The following is a 19,773-nucleotide window of genomic DNA, read 5'->3' as shown; positions in this document are numbered from 1 at the left end:
ATCTGACGAAGCATGGGCTGGATAAATGGATTGTGAGGTGGACTGAAAATGTGCTGAACTGTCAGGCTTATAAGAGTTGTGACCGATGGCACTAAGTTCAGCTGGCACAAAGTCCAGCTGGAGGCCTGTCACTAATGGTGTATGCCAGTGGCTGATATTGGGGCCAACACTATTTAACATCTTCATGAATGGGCTGGACAATGGGACAGAGTGCACCCTCAATAATTTTGCAGATGATACAAAATTGGGAGGAGTCATTGACACACCAGATGGTTGTGTTGCTGTCAGAGGGACCCTGACAGTCTGAAGAACTGGACCAGTAAGTACTTCATTAAATTCTTCAAAGTGAAATTCCAAACCCTGCACCTAGGGTGGAATAACCCCATACACCAGTACAGGCTGGGAGCCGACTAACAGGAAAGCCACTCTGAAGTAAGGGATCTAGGGATCTTGGCTGAATGTGAGCTATAGATGTGCCCCTATGGCAAAGAAAGGAAATAGTCTCCAGGACTGGATGAGGGAGAGCATTGCCAGCAGGTTGAGGAAGGTGATGCTTCCATTCTGCTCAGCACTGGTGAGATCCTACCTGCAGTGCTGCATTCAGCACTGGACTCCCCAGCACAAGAGACATGAACATCGTGGAGCAAGCTCAGTAAAGGGCCACAAAGATGATAAAGGGATTGAAGCACCTATCATATGAGGAGAGGCTGAGGGAGGTAGAATTGTTTACCCTAGAGAAAAGGAAGGCTCAGGGGGGATCTTGCTAATGTGTATAAATACCTGATGGGAGGAAGTAAAGACAGACCAGATTCTTCTCAGTGGTATCCAGTGACAGGACAGGAGGCAATGGGTACACACCAAAATACAGGAAACTCCATTTAAACATAAGGAAAAAAAGTTCAGTGTGACAGTGGCCAAACACTGGAACATGTTGTTTAGAGTGGTTATTGAGTGTCCACCCTTGGATATAATTCACAAACATGACTGGACATGGTCCTGAACAACCTGCTCAGGTTGACCCTGGTCCAAGTAAGGAGGTTGGACTACATGATCTCCAGAGGTCACTTCCAACCTTGTGAATCATTACTGGCTTTAGACTCCTACCTCAAGATCTATTGCTTTTTGTAAGTAGTAAGCTCCATGTGAGCTAAGAAGAGGAGACACAAGAGGTACTACTTAGAACACACTATTTCATCATAAGTATAATCAATAGCTATATATTTTTGCATGTTTGTGTCTTCTGGCTGATATCTCCCTATGTATTTTTATATGCATTTAAGTATTCAGCAGTGTCCCAGATTCAACATTTTTAGCCATCACAACCTTGTACTCCCTGAGTAGCAGAACATAAAATATCCATATAATGTGGACATCTAGCTGTTTATGTCAGTTCTGAACTCACTGCACTCTCAGAGGTTATTCAGAAACAGAAAGAGGCAGACACAACAATAAAGGAACCTTTAAATCAGACTGCACTTTGTAAATTGGGTAGTAATAACCCTTTAGCTACTTTGACATGTTATTTTACCCCTGTAAATCTAAAAGAAAACAACATTCTCCAGGGACACGGCTTAGTATTTTCACTAACTGATCTCTTCCTTTTTCTTCATTTTCACTTTTCCCATTTCCAGCAAACACAGCACTATTCTAAGCCAAAATGCAGAAAACTCAAACCATTTACAAGTTAAGTGTCTCCTTGGGCTGCTATCACTGGTCTTTTTGCTAACCACACATTCAAGTACACATTTCCTCAGTGCCTGCCTTTGTGAGATCATTTTTTATTATCAGTGGACTCAATTCAGTGTTTGTTCCTCTTCCAGTCCATAGAATCTAAAAGCTCCAGCAATGCAATGGGGGAGGTGAATAAAAACAGACAGTGGATCTTTACTCGTCACAGGTATGATCTACCCTGTGCGTAGACCTTTCATGCTTGAAAAGCCAGATGGAAAGGCTACCTCCATGTTGGTGGAAGTAAAAAAGCCAAATGTCTGGTGACTACAAAGAAAAAGGTTCTTTGAGAGGGGTCTTCAACTGAAACATTTCCCTCCTTTGGCTAAACCAGAAGAAATATGCTGACCTACAAGGTATTCTGCAAAATTCACCCAACAAAGAGAGCAGAGATGGAAGATACAAGAACGTACTGGGTCAGACCAAAGGTCAATCTAACCTGACAACCGCCTAATAGTCACCAAATGTGCAGTCCCAGAAGAGACTAAAGTCTGAACAGTTAGCCTGAACAGAGACATGCAAACAATTCATCTTGAAGCCTGCGCTGCTACAGAGACCAATGCGAGATACCTAGCGAAAAGCATTAGAATAAGGTAGTGCTACATCCCATGCATGTGAGAGGAGCCTAGTCCAACTTTCAAAGTAACCAGCTGTAGTTTGTGGAAGAAGATATTTCAGCAAGGCTGTTACACATACTAATAGTGTCCCATAAGCGGGTCTGTTAGCCAGTGCACAGCACCAATTCACACACCAAGGCTAGGTATTTCTTTTTATTCTAGTTTGTGCAAAGTAGGGAACTAGGTGGTAATCCATAAAAACCAGCTCATCTCTTAACATATAGTAAAACGTTTTATACGCTTTGAACAATTGTTTACAATAATGTTTAGTCACACTTAATTCTCATCAGTTGTCTCCATTTGAAGGTACAGCATTCTTTTTTTTCACTGCACATGTTCTGTGGTGAAGGGGCTTTGTTAGGAGGGAGCTTTCTTTGCTTGACATGGATCTTTTAGTATGCTATTTAGGGTAGTTCACACATAGTTCAAGTAATTTTCTGTTTAGTCTCATTAACCACTTTTTTCTCCTTGAGCTTATCTTGTTACTTCTTAGCTTGACATATTTATGGTGTCTATCCCTTCTCCCAAGGCCATGTTTGTTAACTGTTTGTAACATCCTCTGTTTTTCCAATGCTCTCTTGTCTAAATCTCAAGTTAAATAACAGACTGGCCTCCTGTTAATCACTTACCTGTGATCTGGCTGACCACACCATGACTTTAAAGGCATTCAGTGCAAAGAAAGACAGGAATTTATGTATTTCACGTAGATCAAACAACAGCTGCAATATCCTCTTCCATTCTAGATGCCTCCATGATTACAAGGCAAGTAGAGCACAATGATAAGTGTGTGGTGCTCATACACCTGTGAGGAGTTCACAGCCTGCAGTGGACGCTATAAAGCTGTCAACATGAACACAGTGAGCCCAAATATATCCCAGAGCCTCAGTAAGAAGCATGAACCTGGGAAATTTGTGCAGCTATAGTTGGTATGGGATAAAGTTGTCAGAGACTGGTTGCACGGTCTTCTCCCCTGATGGATGGCACCTTGACTTTGGGAGGGCCACATCATCCCTGCAGAATGGCTATGCAGAACACTCACTGCCCCCTTTTTTGAGCACTTTTGAGCAGTGACTGGGGAGCCAGATGAGGAGAAGAAAGAATGTTGAACCACACCTGAAGTGGGATCTCCTTCCCACAAAAGGTGGTCCACAGAGCCCCTCTATTCGACAGGGAGAGGTCGATGGCCATAACACTCCTCCTCTCTCCAACACAGGACTCTGCAGGGAAGGGAATTGTAAGCTGGCCAGCCTCATATGTCTGTAGATACAATTCTCCGAGCTCCCTCTAGGGTAACTGGAGAACTGACAGATACCCATCTATCCTACTTTTTGTGAAAAACAAGCTCTGAACTACGCGGCCCACCAGGCCATGGTGTGTAGCAAGCCCAAGAGGTAAAGCTGAACTTGCCATCAGAGAGACCTTGGAAACTTCCTGGGGCAAACACTCAAGAGCCCACTGGAGAACATGCTCTTCTCCACACTTTTCTCCAGGTGACCCCATGACCCAAAGTCAGTGGTAGAGTCAGCGGTGTGTTCTGACATAAAGATCTCTTCATATCCCTGAAACTCCCCATGAAAAAATATTCTCACAGTTTTTCAAGAATTGAGCCTTCATCTTCTTGAATATAATGTAACACTACTTGTTGGTCTGCTTCCATGAAGCATAGAAATCCTGATTTTGCTGTGGTGTTATCTTTTCACCAGAGAAAACTTCAGACTTCTCACTACACAGGTCAATGGCAAGCACTGTTTCTTCGGAGTCCCAGGTTATGTCTGACTGGATCTTCAGGGAGCCTGAAGGAGTTTATCACAACTGCAAAAGACTGCAGCAGAAAGGACAAATGCTTAATTAAGAGAGGCTGCTAGAAGACAGGAGGTGTTCAGCAAGGGTAGATTGCAACAGAAATAGGACAGCTAAAGAAATTAACACATTTCAAGCCAGAAGAAGGATGGACAAAGGAGCAGCAAAGACACAGAGATGAGGGATGACAGCTAAGAGCAAATACGAAAGTGCGTATGAAGAATCACTTCACCTCTGTGCCTTGGGAAGATCTTCCTAGAAGCTGTGCTAAGGCACATAAGACGGGAGGTGATTTCAGACAGCCAGCATGGCTTCACCAAGGGCAAGTCTTGTCTGACCAACCTAGTGGCCTTCTGTGATGGAGTGACTATACCAGTGGACAAGGGAAGAGCTATGGATGTCATCTCTCCGGGCTTCTGTAAAGCCTTTAACGTGGTCCCCCCCCAACATCCTTCTCTCTAAATTGGAGAAATATGGATTTGATGGATGTGCTGTTTGGTAGATGAGGAATTGATGATCGTATCCAGAGGGTAGCGGTCAACAGCTGAATATCCAGATGGAGATCAGTGACAAGCAGTGGCCCTCACAGGTCTGTACTGGGACCAGTACTGTTCTATGTCTTATCAATGACATAAACACTGGAATCAAATGCACCTTCAGCAACTTTGCAGGTGACACCAAGCTAAGGGGTGCCGTTGACATGCCTGATGGACAGGATGCCATCCAGAGGGACCTGGAAGAGGCTCAAGAAGTGGGACCATGTGAACCTGGTGAGGTTCAACTGGGCCAAGTGCAAGGTCCTGCATCTGGGTCTGGGCAACCCCCAGTACCAATACAGGCTGGGGGGTGAAGGGATTGAGAGCAGCCCTGTGGAGAAGGACTTGGGGGTACTGGTGGGTGAAAAGCTGGACACGAGCTGACAATGTGTGCTCACAGCCCAGAAAACCAACTGTATCCTGGGCTGCATCAAAAAAGCATGGGCAGCACATCAGGGGAAGTGACTCTGCCCCTCTGCTTTGCTCTGGTGAGACCCCACCTGTAGTACTGCACCCAGCTCTGGAGTCCTCAGTACAGAAAAGACAGACCTGTTGAAGCAGGTCCAGAGGAGAGCCACAAAAATTATGAGAGAGATGGAACACCTGTCTTATGAGGAAAGGCTGAGAGAGCTGGGGTTGTTCAGCCTGGAGAAGAGAAGGCTCCAGGGAGACCTTATTGCGGCCTTCCAATACTTAAAGGGGACTTGTAGGAAAGATGAGGACAGGCTTTTTAGTAGGGACTGTTACAAAGGACAATGGGTAATGGTTTTAAACTAAAAGAGGTTAGACTCAGACTAGAAATTTTTTACAATGAGGGTGCTGAAACACTGGAACAGGTTGCCCAGAGAGGTGGTAGATGCCCCACCCCTGGAAACAGTCAATGTCAGGCTCAATGGGGCTCTGAGAAACCTATCTCATTGAAGACACAGGGGCTCACTGCAGGGAGGGTTGGACTAGATGACCTTTAAAGGTCCCTTCCAAACCAAATGTTTCTATGTAGCAAATGTTCTCCACAGTTTGAGAGTCTTCTAATGGTACAGGATTGTTCAGGACACACTGGAGGGTCTTTGCAGTAGCGAGAAGCAATCTTTGCTTTAGACTTTTGTGGTTCCTTGTGGGTTGGATGCATCTGGTGCATACCTGGAACCACAGCTTTTGGTTCTGTTTCTTCCAAAGGATTTCAAATGTGGATCACACACACCAGAATTACCCTTTAAGATGAACCAGCATGCAGTAAATAAGGGCAACCAGATCTGCTTTAAAAGCACACTACTGCTCAGAAACAAAGCGATACAGTAGATGCGCTCAATGTTTGTTTAAGGCCATTGTATCTCTACAATGGTTTGTGGATCAATTCTCAACTACAGTGAAGACTGAATCTTGACAGAAGATGAAGACAAATCTTTGTGATCAAAGTGAAGGCAAATCTTCGATGCATTCTGAAGCTGTACTCCCCTAGGACAATCTGGTTTACAGATAGCAGGACAAGGAACTTGTAATAGGAGTTCACAGTGTTCTTCCTAGGGCATCTGCCTGGAAAACAGGCTTCAAGAGATCAGGAGACTGCTGCATGACTTTCCAGGAAATGTTGCTTCCCTTTTGAAATGCCTTGTCTACCACAGGAATCACATTAACAATACTGACACTCTTATCTATCCTTTAAAAAACGAGTTTTCCCAGAAGGAAGATAATAAAATAAAACCAGTAAAAGCTTAAAAAACAAAACAAAACAAAACCAACACCACCAAGGAATTATTAGTCTATTAGCTCTGTCTATGCTACATAGATACATACCAGTGAGAAATTTTATTAACGCTATTTATGCTACATGTAAAGTGCTCAAGTAGCAGTGTATTTACTGTCATGAAAAACTGCTGAAAGCAATGGATGTTTCCATTTTCATTTAAATCAAAAGTCTCCATGTGTAGTGTCACTTCACAAAACCAAAGTTCTAGAGAGACCATATTTAAAAGATGCATAAATGTGGCACCTCATGGAAACTGAAATATTTTATAGTTGGTTTATTGTTACAAAATTTTGATCTTTATGTTAATATTTATAAATACAAAAATGTGATTCTTTTTTACCAGTACGACTAAGAAATTAGTGTTTCATTGTCAAAAGCCCAGGGACTGAAGGTTTCTCAGAATTTCTACTACACACAAGGAATCAACACCCAAGAATATAACTGTGTCACAGGAAAACCAAAGCTGAATGAATATTGCAAGTGCAGAGCTTCTGGCAGGAGGATTACACAGCAGAGGGAGCAGTTGCCCTGAGTCACTTTTTTTCCTTCCAGCATTAGCACTGCTGTAGCTGCAAATTATTCTAAGATGAGTTTGTAGATCAGCACAGTAGTTTCTATTAGACCAAACATGATAGCTGAAAAAAAAGCCTTCAAGTACAGCAATCCTTTCTGAGTATAGCTGAGTACATACTGCGAACAAGAACTCTGTGTTTACTTAAGATAGGCATTGGTAAAGCATCCAAGAGAAAAAGCAGCCTGGTACCTGTGAAGGAGGAACCTTGTGTGCTTCTGTGAAAGAAAAACAGATAATTGCTGGCGTGAAACAGTGGGAGTTTGTGGGAGGGAAGATTATCATTCCCTATAAAAACAGTATCTCCACTGAGCCTATGGTTTACGGTAACAATTCTAGTTCCTAAGATTGTCCATAGAAAGTATTTTGAGAACAAGGGATAAGAAATCAGGGGTGAACCAACCGTGTATGTGTGTGTTCTTCACTAGTTGTCTGTGAGAGTTTATTCTGGTACGTGGTCATTGCTTAGTTTGACATATGAATTTTCCAGAACACCATTTGGTGCAAAGGATGAGCAAGGTTACATTCTTGGCAGTGAGAATGCAGCAGCTAGAGACGTGGAAGATCAACTCAGGGGAATATTACTCTTACTAAGAGACAGGAAGACACTCCAATACAGAACATACCCAGAAAAAGTGCAGCACGTTTCACAGCACTGTGTGTACAAAACCTGCAAGAGAAAAATGTGCCCCATGCCTTACACAATGAGGTCACTGCAACGCAAATCTCTTGTAGCTCACACTATTCCCACATGAGTATGGTGAAATCAGCAATAAGATGAGAGTAGGTGGACACACTCCGTTATTTTTATTAATATCTGAAAGCAACACTTACTCTCATTACATTTTTAAAATCTTTACCTTTCTAAAAGAGATAAAATACAGCAAGTTTTCTGTTTGCAGTCTTCTGCTTATCAGACTATATAGTCATATACATTTAGTTAGACCAAGTGTTACTCTTGGTTATCTTTTCTCCTACACCCTTTAATTCTTTCAACATAATAAAATTAAACATTTCAGCCTTTCCTTCACTATCTAGTCAGATCAGTTACAGCACTTAAACCTGAGAAAAGGATCTTTGCTCAGCACGGGTCCCAAGAAGAGCTACTCAGTCGTCTGTGAAATAACTCAGTTTATGATTAAAAAACATATCCAAATTATTTTCAAAAAAACAAGAAAATTTAATCTATAATAAGCTTCCAGAAGTCAATAATAGTAACATATAAGAACCAGTTTTATCATAACTACACCACCTGAAGGTAACCTCCACTCATTTTAGAGACCAGTGAGCTGACAGACGCTGCCTGCAGCATCAACTTCCTCTAAAGATCCACTTCTCAAGGTGGATGGCATCAGTGTCCTGGCCAAAAGCAGTGCATGTGCCTCCAAGTATGGCTACTACTTGTACCTACCATGCAGGTGGCCGCATTCTCACTTGGCTATCCTGTCACACACAGCAAGGGTTCTAACTAGCAACAAGTAAAAAACAACTCTACAGATTCAGCACTGAGACAGGCAAGAATCACCACAAAAACTACAAATGGGTGACTGGCCAGCACCATAGCCCAAATGACCAGAAACTCCACACAAACTAGTAAGGATCTGGCCCTTTGTAACAGCTGGTTTCAGGCCAAGGAAAAAAAAAAAACAGACATCCATAGGGATGGCTGTGAATTGGCCACTCTCCATCCACAAACACAGAAAGCTGCTGCAGTTCAGCCCACAAGTGTTCTTGGAATCTGCTTGCTACAGCTTTAAAAAAGGTCAAATAGAAGGTGCTCAAAAAAATAGTTATGCTGTGATAGCTCTGGCTGCTTTAACGGGGCAGCCAGCTCTGCCTTGTGACAGACAGCTGGGAAATGCAGCTAGCAAGGGACTGATCTGTATCCACGGTTAAGCACTTGTGTTTCACACAAGCACATAAATTGTGCAACAGGAATTTAGGGGATGGAGCAGCTGCATTATGAGGAGAGATTTCTCTCCTTAATTTGGAGACATGCAGGCTGAAGGGGATACAACGGAAAATTGCAAAATCATGAAGGTGAGAGAAAAGTAAGAGCAGGAGTGTTACTTACCAAACCTTGCAATACTAGAAGTATTGGGCACTCACTCAAACTATGTGCAAAATTGGTTTAAAACAGACAAAAGCAATAACTTTCTTCTACAAACACAGCAAGTAGTGAATTTCTGTTCACGTGGGACTGACGAGGCTAATAATATCAGCAGGCTAGACAAAAAGAGCAGGCTATGCAAAAAGCATTGATTTATGGCCAGCACTTCCAAAACAGGTAAGGGAATGGGTACAAGTATACCTCCTAACGGTCCTAATCCAATGACTGGATGCTGGGAAAGAACGAGTGGAATGCACAACATGAAATGGTCAGGATCGCGTTCTAGCCCTATGTAGTATTGTCTACTGTTACTATCCAAGACAGAAATACTAGTCCAGGTGAGCCACAGGTCTGACACAATAAGGCATTTCTTACACTTTTGTGTATGAAGCCATGGCTGGAGAAAGGCTGTTGGCAACAGAGGCCTAAGAGCCCTGACTCACTGCAGGAAAAGGAACTGGCGTGGCTTCCCCTGGAATGGCTGTCATACCATACTTGAGAAATATGTACAGAAGTTATAATGCCACAGACATACATTTTGAAGTTGCATTTCCCACCTGTCTGTCACAAGGCAGAGTTGGCTGCCCAATTAAAGCAGTCAGAGCGATTACAGCATAACTATATTTTCGAGCACCTTCTATTTGATCTTCTGCATCCAGGCAACTCACCTCACAGCTTCATAAAGGAGGTATTCAACAATGACAAGCCTGTCCCTTTCTCATAGTGTGAAAGCACAGAGTTTTAAAGGAAAGATCTTTCATTTGCTAGCATTCAAACACATGCTGGCTTCCTCTGAGCACAACAGATTTCACCTGTTTCCTTCCTTCTTTTAGACCCTGCAGCTGTGACGGATATGTTACTAACATGCATACCACATGTGCCACACATCCCTTTATCTTCCTCTCTCCATTTCTGCACCCCTGAAGAACCGAGAGGAAACAAAGCTGGCCAGAGTCATCTGGATGGATCCAAGGCACAAGCAAAGACTCATGAGACCTCACAAATGGACACAGCTACTGCTACTCCTAGGTATTAAACGCCACCTCTTTTCCCAGAATTTTCCATAGCTACATATGTATTTATATACTACACATCCCAAAAGCCTCCTGGAATAAAAAATACATCCCAGAAACCTTTCCTCAAGCCTGAGGAGATGTCTATTCCCATTCTCTCTGCAGCCTGCCAGGCTAGTGGGAAGGCAAACATTTTTTATTACTGAGATCTAAAAAAATATGACCATACAGTAGGTCATTTCTTAGCATTCCAAATTTAACCTAAAATCACAGTGTTGTATAACACCAGAAGCCAAGCACTACCCTGGAGCAATAAAGATTTTATCTAGCTCCTGCTTTGATGGGAACTAGACAGCTAAAATTTGTCCATAAGTGTTTGATAGCAAGACTGTTACACTGGCCCAGTAGCCTAGAAAATGAGTCCTTGGAAATTACAACAGGAAAGAACCTAGTAAAACCACCCATTTTCTTCTACCAGGCATCACACAGGTGTAAGCCATTCTGTACCCTTAGAGTTAAGCCATTCTGTACCCTTAGAGTGAATCCATTCAACAAGATTGCCTGAGCTAGCAGAGACCTGAGCTGGACGATGGAAGTCCAGCCCAGGACTAGGATCCTTGCCAGTGGAAGTCAACAGTGAACACTGTCAACTCTTCTAACATTGAGAGCAACAAATGAGAAAGTTAGGTTCTCAGCATAAGAAAGCAGTTGATGTTTTCCAAGATCAGTTTTTTCCAAATACTTTTTCCTCACAAATGAGCTATTCATGAGATGACCTCCCTCCAACCCCTAAAAAAAAAAAATAATAAAAAAAATAATAAACCCATATGATCCTAAAGTCATTCTGGTTGTGGGAAAGGAATAGCTATATAAAAATATTCCTAAAAACAAACAAACAATGAGACGGAAAGCAGAAACAGGATGACATTAGAACATGTTGAGAGTAACCAGGCCTCAGCATCAGACATTGAACTCACTCCTTGGTATCAGTCATCAAGCAACAAAGTTACTGCTTACCAAAGGCTGTCAGAACACATAAGGAGTTTCACTGATCAGAAATGATCTCTAAATTTCAAGTTTTATAAATTCTGAGTGAATCTCAGGCCATTTATTAGGAATTGCTTTACTTTTCATTGTCCCGAAGGAAAAAAAAAAAAGTAACTATGTACATTTTCATTACTAACCACTAGATGTCGCTCCTCCCATTTTGTTCTCACGTTTACGACCTCGGCAACGTTTTTACCCGGGAAAAAAGCTAATCACTCCATGGAGAAATAGACGAATTATCAAATATGGCTCAAAGCTTTCACAAACACAGCCTTTCCTTAAGGATTAAGTAAAAAAAAAAAAAAAAACCAAAAAACCAAAAAAAAACTAGCTTGCAAATACTCACAGGACAAGGTGTTTTGGAGATGAGGCTTAGGTTCAGCAGCATTTCCAGTTGAAGAGGGTGCAAAATACAATCTTCATAGTTATAGGTACAGACTTATTAACTGTCCAATTAATTTCCGATTCAAACACTAACAATATGAACACAGATGGAAAGCAACACCTCTCGAGCCTCTGCAGAGTCCATTATACTGATGGAGTGTGAGCCTCGAGCCCAGCAGTATATATTCCTTGTATGATACTCCCTTGGGAAAAGTTATCTTTTTAGTCCACAGCCAATTAAAAAAAAAAAAATCAGCTCTTTGTACTACACCCTAACTTCTATGTAAACCCAACCTTACCTCCAAAATCTGCAGTAACAGGTTCTCTCCTCTTCGCGAATAGATGGCACTGTGCGGCATCAAGCACATTCAATACGATACCTACAAAAAATGTAATGCATTAGTGAATGCAAAAGTATCATTACTAGGAGATGAGCAGGTTTCAGCAAACCAGGGTAAAAGTGAAGAACTGACTGTAAAATTCTTTAAGGATAAGGCTGGATTTGTTGTAATTTGGCTGGGATTCTCTTCAGAATACTTCCTGTGCATTGTTTTCTGGTCCTTACTTGGCATCCTAATGTGCCAATTTTCCTCTAAGCAAGGAGACATATATGGGAAGGGAGCAAAGACGAAAGACTGAGACGTTGGTAAAAGAAAAGCAGAGCTGTATTCAAGACCACTTTCATATTGGAGAGTGCATTTTCTTTTCTTAAGGGCCTATACACTTTAATTTCTGGGAAACAGGCTGGAGAACGCAGCAGCCTCTCTGGTCTTTTTCTTATGCAACATGTAACTCGAGCTTGCAGAGGGTCAGATTGGAGAAGGAAATGCTGCCGACTCCTACAACACTTTTCAAAAGGTTTTGTTCCATAAGCTTTTCCATTTTTCAGTCAGAGAATTGCTCCCCTCTCATGAGAAATTTTAATGGAACTCAATTTAAAAAGATTGCATTTAGAGGTTTTCAGCCATTCTCTACATTTAGTGTTGATGTTAACTCCTAAGGCAAAAGGTGGGACTTTGGCATCAGGAACACACTGCAGCTGCACCCATGAACACCCCCGTTTCCTCACACTTCCCGTGCTTTCAGAGATGGGATAGAACACTACTGACTAATGCATTGTGCAAACAAGACAATGCTTCCACATTGAAGAGAGCACCAAAAAAATAACACCACCTTCTAAATAACATCATCTTCACGTTGTTAGTTATTAAGTTGGGCACAACAGGACTATGAATTACTAATGAGGTGGGGGGTGGACAGGACAGGACAGAATCAGAACCAGGAGATTAACACTGACAAAAAGGATGTACCATTTCTTAATAGAGATAAACCCATTTTTTAAATGAAACATTTCATTCATATTCTTCTAATACATTCCTCAATGCATAACAACTCCTTTCAGTCTATGACATAATAGGGCAGATCAGTGCATTCCTCCTCTAACCTCAATGAAGAAAAGCAAGATGGAAGTCCAGTCCATCAACATTATATTTGCATTTCCAACAGTGAAAAACAAATTGTTTCCTTAGCATAACTAATCCCATTCCAGCCAACGCTCTCCAGTCCCCAAAACCCATCTTGTTATAGGAATTAACCCACTTTCCAAAAAATATTTAAGAAGTCTTTCCAGATGCACGGAAATTTTATTCACTTACAATTTACGTAGCCTAGCAACAAAATTAAAGAAGGTTGGGTTGTTGCTTAGGAGAAAACTCACACTGAGTCCCTGCTCTGCCAGTGTCTTCCTGTGTGATCTTGGACAAGTCACTCAGGACAAGTTTACACCTCAGAGCAGAGCATGATGCAGAGCACTAAGCTGTGGTTTCCCAAGCCAGGAACCACAGATGGCACAGCACTGCTGTAGCAGCATGAACCAAAGTCAGCGCTGGTACATTCAGGTACCATTGTATGGACGTGGTTCTAAACCAGTTACCTGGCTCACTCCCCTGAGCGTATTGCTCAAGGTCAGTGATCACACAGCCTGCTCAAGTGTCTTTTCACCCACAGTAAGAGCACGTACTTAGGTTTTCTATCTCATTTCTTCATTTGCAGAATGGGAAGAGTAGCACTTTCGTGTTTTGCAAGGATGCTGCAGGCATACAAACAAGAAAACTGGGGAAGCATGGACAGAACAGAGTACCAAAGAGGAGGGAATGCAACACAGATCTCCAAAACCCATTCAGCACTTGAAAGTTTCTTTGCTGAATAGCTTGACCCCAGGCTTCAGGTGGGGAGGGGATAAAAAAATCTATTACCGCTGAATGACAAAGTTAAAACTGGAAACACAAAAGACCAAACCATCAACAGAAAACTGCTCAGGACCAATGTGACTGAGAAAATAATCAAAAATTTCTTGAGGAAATACCTTTGCTTTTGGGAAATGCCAGTGTATTGAAATTTCTTGAAAAATATAAATTTCTGCTAAGAAAGGTTACTCAGGTTCAAGGAGAATTTTCTGATCAAAGCAAAAGGGAGAGATGCCAATTCCAGAATGTACTGATGATCTGCAGAGTCAATGATAAGACTTAAGTTCAAATCACATGCATGAGGCTTGGCACAGGGAATTGAACCTAAGGCTCCACATAAGTTCCTGACCTGGCTAGTGTGAGAGTAGTGTTTTTTGCATGTATAATTGAATGCTCATTCTGACCCATGTAAGAGAGACTCACATTATAGCCCAAGGTCAGCACACCTGTTTGGATGCAAGAAATGCATGTTTAAATTTCTATTTCACACAAAGCATTGCTGAGATTGGAAAGCAGTTCTTCCAAAAACCTAAATAAATACCCGGTGATTGGTATATTCGTTATTCTGGTTCCAGTTAAATGTTTCAGAAGTGTCTGTTCTGTACCAGTGTAAAACAGGAAAAAGGTTTTATGGGATAGGAGCCTGTTTCCTCTCCACCTCTAGAAAAAATATCAGATAGAAAGGAAATTAAGAATTTTATGATAGAAGAACTGTCTAGCTTTATGCTAAAGCTCACTGAAGAAGATAATGAACTTTAAAATCATGTACACGTCTTCAATTTATGTTCTACAATTTTTTTCTAGTGTAACTTCAGGTTACTTCATGTCTGTTTAGCTCTCATATAGAAGAAAGCTCTGTTAACTCTTCTGTGACTTCTAAAACTGGAGTTTTCCACTCTTCAGAAAACAAAACCCCCTTTTTTTCCCCAGCTAAGCAGAATACTTTATATGCAGAATACTTTATACCTGTTAGCTGTTCAACTTCATTTCACTAAAGTTTGATGTGAAACGGTATCAGTCTATGGTCTTTCTCTGAAGGAGACAGCTGAACTTTAGAAAGCATTTCTACTTACAGTTCTTTCACTTGTCGCCCAGGTGTCACGATGCTTTTTCTGTTCCCTATTTGGATGAATAAATCTTCAGATGCCAGTTCTGCACACAACCCAAAACTCTTAGCTTTTGGTCTCACACCCTGCCTCTAAGCTGGGGTGGCACAGAGCATGCAAGATGTTTACTTCCTTTCACAGCCCTGAAACTCCACACCCAAGCCCTTTCCAAGTCTCTTTCATCAAGCAAAGTTATTTGTAAGAACAGATTAGAAACTCCAAATAAAACAGTCCAATTGCAAAGTTCTGATCACCATCTATAGTTGTTCTCCTCATTCCAGCAAGTCTGAAACTTTCAGCCTTCTTGAGTCCCCTTGTGTGCATCTCCACGTGTTGGATGATGCATGGCTGGTCTAGCGACCATGTGACAGGACAGAGAATGCCATGCCAAAGTGCGCTGGATTATGTGACAACTCAACAGGTCAACGATAAAGGAAGATAAATGCAGAAGTTTCATAAATATTTGCTGACATTTGATAACTTGATTGGATCTAAGTCTCCTCTCTCTTAGATCTGACCTATGCAGGAAAAGTAATCTGTATGACTGCACCCAAATGGGAAAATGTGCGGAGTCACTCTATCAGTCTCTGAGGACGTCATTCTTTGCTGCCCACAGAACAGGGCTATTCTGGCACTGCTAAGCCAATCAATCTCGCAGACAGACTAAAGGTTACATCAGCTTATCAATCAAATAACAGAAGCTTTGCTGTTATCTTCAGAGATAGTCCTGATTAGAAGCAAAACAAGAACAGAATTAGGGGCAAAGGTAGAATTCCTGCTCTGGGCAAAGATCTCCTGCAGCATATGCATGCTGCTCAGCAGTATATTGATCTCATCAGGGTTTTCTGCACAGCAGAGAATTTCATCGCACATAAAGACATTTGTATGAACAGGCTAAAGGCAGTTGCAAGCTGGAGAAAACTAAACACAAATAAAGGAAACTGCCAAGCCCACAGCAAAGGGGTTGGAACTAGTGGAAACTGTGCCTGCCCATGGCAGGGAGGTTGGAGCTAGATGACCTTTGAGGTCCCCTCCAACCCAAACAATTCTGTGATCCTATGAAACACCATACAAACAAAAACCACCACTTAACACATGAGTTTTAACCCTCCATCTCTAACTGAAAAGTAGTTCACATAATGCGTAATAAAGATATTACAAAGAAACCTTTCTTTGTAATAAGAAAGCCACTTTCTAAAGTTCACTTTGTAAACCACACTGCTCTGATTCCATACAAATACACAATATTTCTCTCATTTAAGAACAGTAACTGGAATCCAAGAGGCTGTTTGTATGAGCAACAGTCATTCACGGAAACGAGTTGAGCTTACTTCACCACCAAGAGAGCCCTTCAAACCAGCAGAAACTCTCCCCACCTTCAGTGCTCATTTAGGCTATTGATTTTCATGCACAGAAGAAAGGACCTTAAGGTCATATAGGTTCTTCCCCTTCCTCCCAAGATCAGGATCAACTCTAATTAAGTCATAGAATCATTTAGGTTGGAATAGACCCTTAAGATTATCAAGACCAACTGTAACAATTCCTGACTGATGGCAGATGAACAATGCTTGAAACTTTTCAATGATGTGCACTCCGTATTTTGCTGAGACCATTTCTTCCAGTGTTTCACTATCCTTACGGGAAGTTTTTTCTAACATATAACCTGAATCTTTCTCATTACATTTTAAACACTTAATACTTCCTGTCCTATGTGCCCCAGAAGTGTAAGACCTACCTTTTTTCAGGGACCTTTTATATATCTAAAGACTGTACCCTCTCAGGCTTCTCTTCCCCTAGATTCAGCTCCCCCACTTATTCCACAGATAAAGCAAGATTCATGTAAATATGTTCATAGAGCATAAGTACTGTGAATCCAAATTAACACTATATCTCATGTAATGGTTTTGTATAGAGAATTTGTGACTAAAAAGCTATACAGGTTTCCTCCCCATCCCTTCACTGATGTATTGGGCTTGCGTGTCAAGGGTTTGGTAGCTGCGTGGCTACAGGAGTGGCTTCTGCAAGAATCTGCTAGAAGCTTGCCCTGTGTCCAATGGAGCCAAAGCCAGCCAGCTCCAAGACAGATCTGCAACCAAGCCCATCAGCAACAGTGGCAGCACCTCTGTGATAACATATTCTAAAAGGGGGAAAAAAACCCTGCACAATAATTTGCAGATGGAAAGAGGAGTGAGAATATGTGAGGGGAAACAACTCCACAAACACCCAGGTCAGTGCAGAAGGAGAGGCAGGAGGTGCTCCAGGTGCTGGAGCAGATTCCCCTGCAGCCTGGAGTAAAGCCCATGGTGTGGCACGCTGGAGCAGGGGGATGCCCGAAGGAGGCTGTGACCCTGTGGGCACCCTGCACTGGAGCCTGCTCCTGGCAGGACCTGTGGCCCCATGGGGACAGAAGCCCCAGCTGCAGCAGGGTTGCTGGCAGGGCTTGTGGCCCCACAGGGGACCCATGCTGGAGCAGGCTGTTCCTGAAGAGCTCCCCATGGGAGGGACTTACACTGGAGCAGTTTGTGAAGAACTGCACCTCATGTGAAGGATTCATGTTGGAGAAGTTCACGGAGGACTGTCTCCCATGAGAGGGATGCCCTGCTGGAGCAGGGGAACAGTGTGAGGAGCCCTCCCCGAGGAGGAAGAAGCAGCAGAGGCAACGTGATGAACTGACTGCAACCCCTGTTCCCAATCCCTCTGTGCTACTAGGGTGGAGAAGGCCAAGAAAATTGGACGTGAAGTTAAGCCCAGGAAGAAGGGAAGGGTGGGGGGAAAGTGTTTTTAAGTTTTGATTTTATTTCTCATTATCCTACTCTGATTTGTATGGCAATATATTAAGGTAATTTCCCCAAGCTGAGTCAATTTTGCCTGTGACGGTAATTGCTGAGTGATCTCACTGTCCTTATCTCGGTCCATGAGCTTTTCATTATATTTTCTCTCCCCTGTCCAGTTGAGGACGGGAACGATAAAGCAGCTTTGGTGGGCACCTGGCATCCAAACCAGGGTCAAACCACCACAACTGAGCACAGCAGCTCTGCTAACCTGACAGCCAAAGCCATCCTGGACTCCACCATGACATCCCTCCCAGCCCGTTCCTTTCTGCAACGGGGCTCAACTGAACACTGCAGGGCCCAAACACAGTCAGGCAGCTTCAAACTTCAGTTCCTGCTTCAGCTCCTCACCTCCGCTCGTTACTGCCACCAGCAGAGCCAAGCCTGGATGGAAATAGGTGAATCTGCTGGAAGTTTCCTACAGATTGCCTGCAGGTGCAGAAATCTGCGATCCATAAGAACACAGCTCTCGGGAGAAGAACCCTTACAAACTATGTTGCATGCTATCAAGTGTGAAAGAGGCACAATTGCACAGTTCGGAAAATCAGTTTAGACAAACTACAGGTGCTTTTGAAAGAAGCATTCCAAACACACACAGAATTAAACAGGAATAATATGTAAAAAACACTGAAGGAAATTCAGTGGGTTTCGATAATAGCTTTGGAGCTAAATAAACTGAGAAACAGGTTCACAAAGACACTGATTTGTCACATGAGGCTTTTCACTGAGCTCTTTGAGGAATACAGAAAGGGGAACGCACTCTGAAACAGTTACAGAAAAGGAAGTTAGCAGCACAGAGAAGCTTAGATCACAAAGAGTTAGGCCAAGATGGATAAAAAGATAGCACAACCCCTGCTCATGATCTAAGGAGCATTAAGGTTTGAAAAGACCTTTAAGATCATCAAGATCTTAAATGATGGGTTCCAGTTCACACCAAGAAAATGTATGTTAACCAAACTATGGAAATAGTGGCCTGAAATTGCCATCAGGAATGAGAAATTACTGGTGTTTTAATTGCTCCTATGCAAGTTCACAAAGACACTGCTTAAAGAATAGTCTGGTGCTTTTGAAGTTGTTTTTTTTAAAAAAAAAAGACAGCATACTAACAAATGATGGGCAGAAATAAAAAAAAAAATGAACTATTAATCAAAATGTAAAAGACATTATGACACAAAGTCAACACTACCACTCACTATCTACATTTACAGAAACAAATTTTGGATCTTCTCCAGCAGAGGGGAAACTCCCAATTCACCCATAAGAGCTGGGGAGAGAATTTATTTTTCAAATACTTTCTACACCACTTGAATACTTTTACCAAATATTTTATATCTTATGAAATAACTTCTTTGTTCACAGAATCTCTGACTTCATTTCAAACTTTTATCAATATTATTTGTTATTTCACTAACAGCAAATCTTAACTGTCTTAACAAAACATTCTCAGTTGTGATTCACAGAGTGTCTGCACAGTCATCCTCTACAGAGCACAAGTAAATGGAAGATTTATATTGTTATTAAACAAAAATTGAATGGTATTCTGGTCCCTCATCATCCTAGCCACAATAATCTGCTGCTAGAAATCAGAGGCAGTGTTTAATGTCTATTACACAGCCTGCACCACAGGTAACAACATTCACAGACAAGGCAACACCAGCTGTGCAGAAGAGGTAGCAAAGTCCTTGTCCCCCACTGTCACCTCAGTTACGTTCAGTCCCCACTGCAGGGACTGGCTCACTCTGCATGGCTGTGCTCTATTCTTTCCCAGCTAAACAAAGTGTATTGCCATGTTATTACCTAAAAATACTGATCCTCCACTGCTGCCAAATTATTTGAAGTGATAGCCAGAAGGGAGGGACACTGCCTAATAATTAACTAATATAAACTCATGCAAAAATCCCCTGACAAGCCTTATTTTGAGGCCTGATGATGATTAACAGCTACATTTCCTCCAACAGAGATTTGAGACTGTATTGTAAGGCACTAAAGAGAAAAGGACTGCATTTCACTTCTACTATAAAACAGTATTTTTCATTT

General features: G+C 42.1%; 1 protein-coding gene across 14 annotated transcripts in view; it reads right to left on the bottom strand.

Annotated features, from left to right (window-relative positions):
- Window positions 1-19,773, bottom strand: part of ANGEL1 (angel homolog 1) — a gene marked incomplete at its 3' end in the record, with an annotated part of 174,234 nt that overhangs the window by 120,455 nt on the left and 34,006 nt on the right. For all 14 annotated transcript variants that reach the window (XR_013929528.1, XR_013929529.1, XR_013929530.1 and 11 more), the window contains exon 11: window positions 11,853-11,933. Coding sequence is in view for 11 of the 14 variants with exons in the window: in XM_080395978.1 (XP_080252104.1) it covers window positions 11,853-11,933 (81 nt within the window). The remainder of the gene's footprint in view (window positions 1-11,852; window positions 11,934-19,773) is intronic.

The sequence above is a fragment of the Falco punctatus genome, assembly GCF_963210335.1.
Source record: "Falco punctatus genome assembly, chromosome: 7".
NCBI classification, from domain to species: domain Eukaryota; kingdom Metazoa; phylum Chordata; class Aves; order Falconiformes; family Falconidae; genus Falco; species Falco punctatus.
This window is presented reverse-complemented; position numbering and strand designations above follow the sequence as displayed.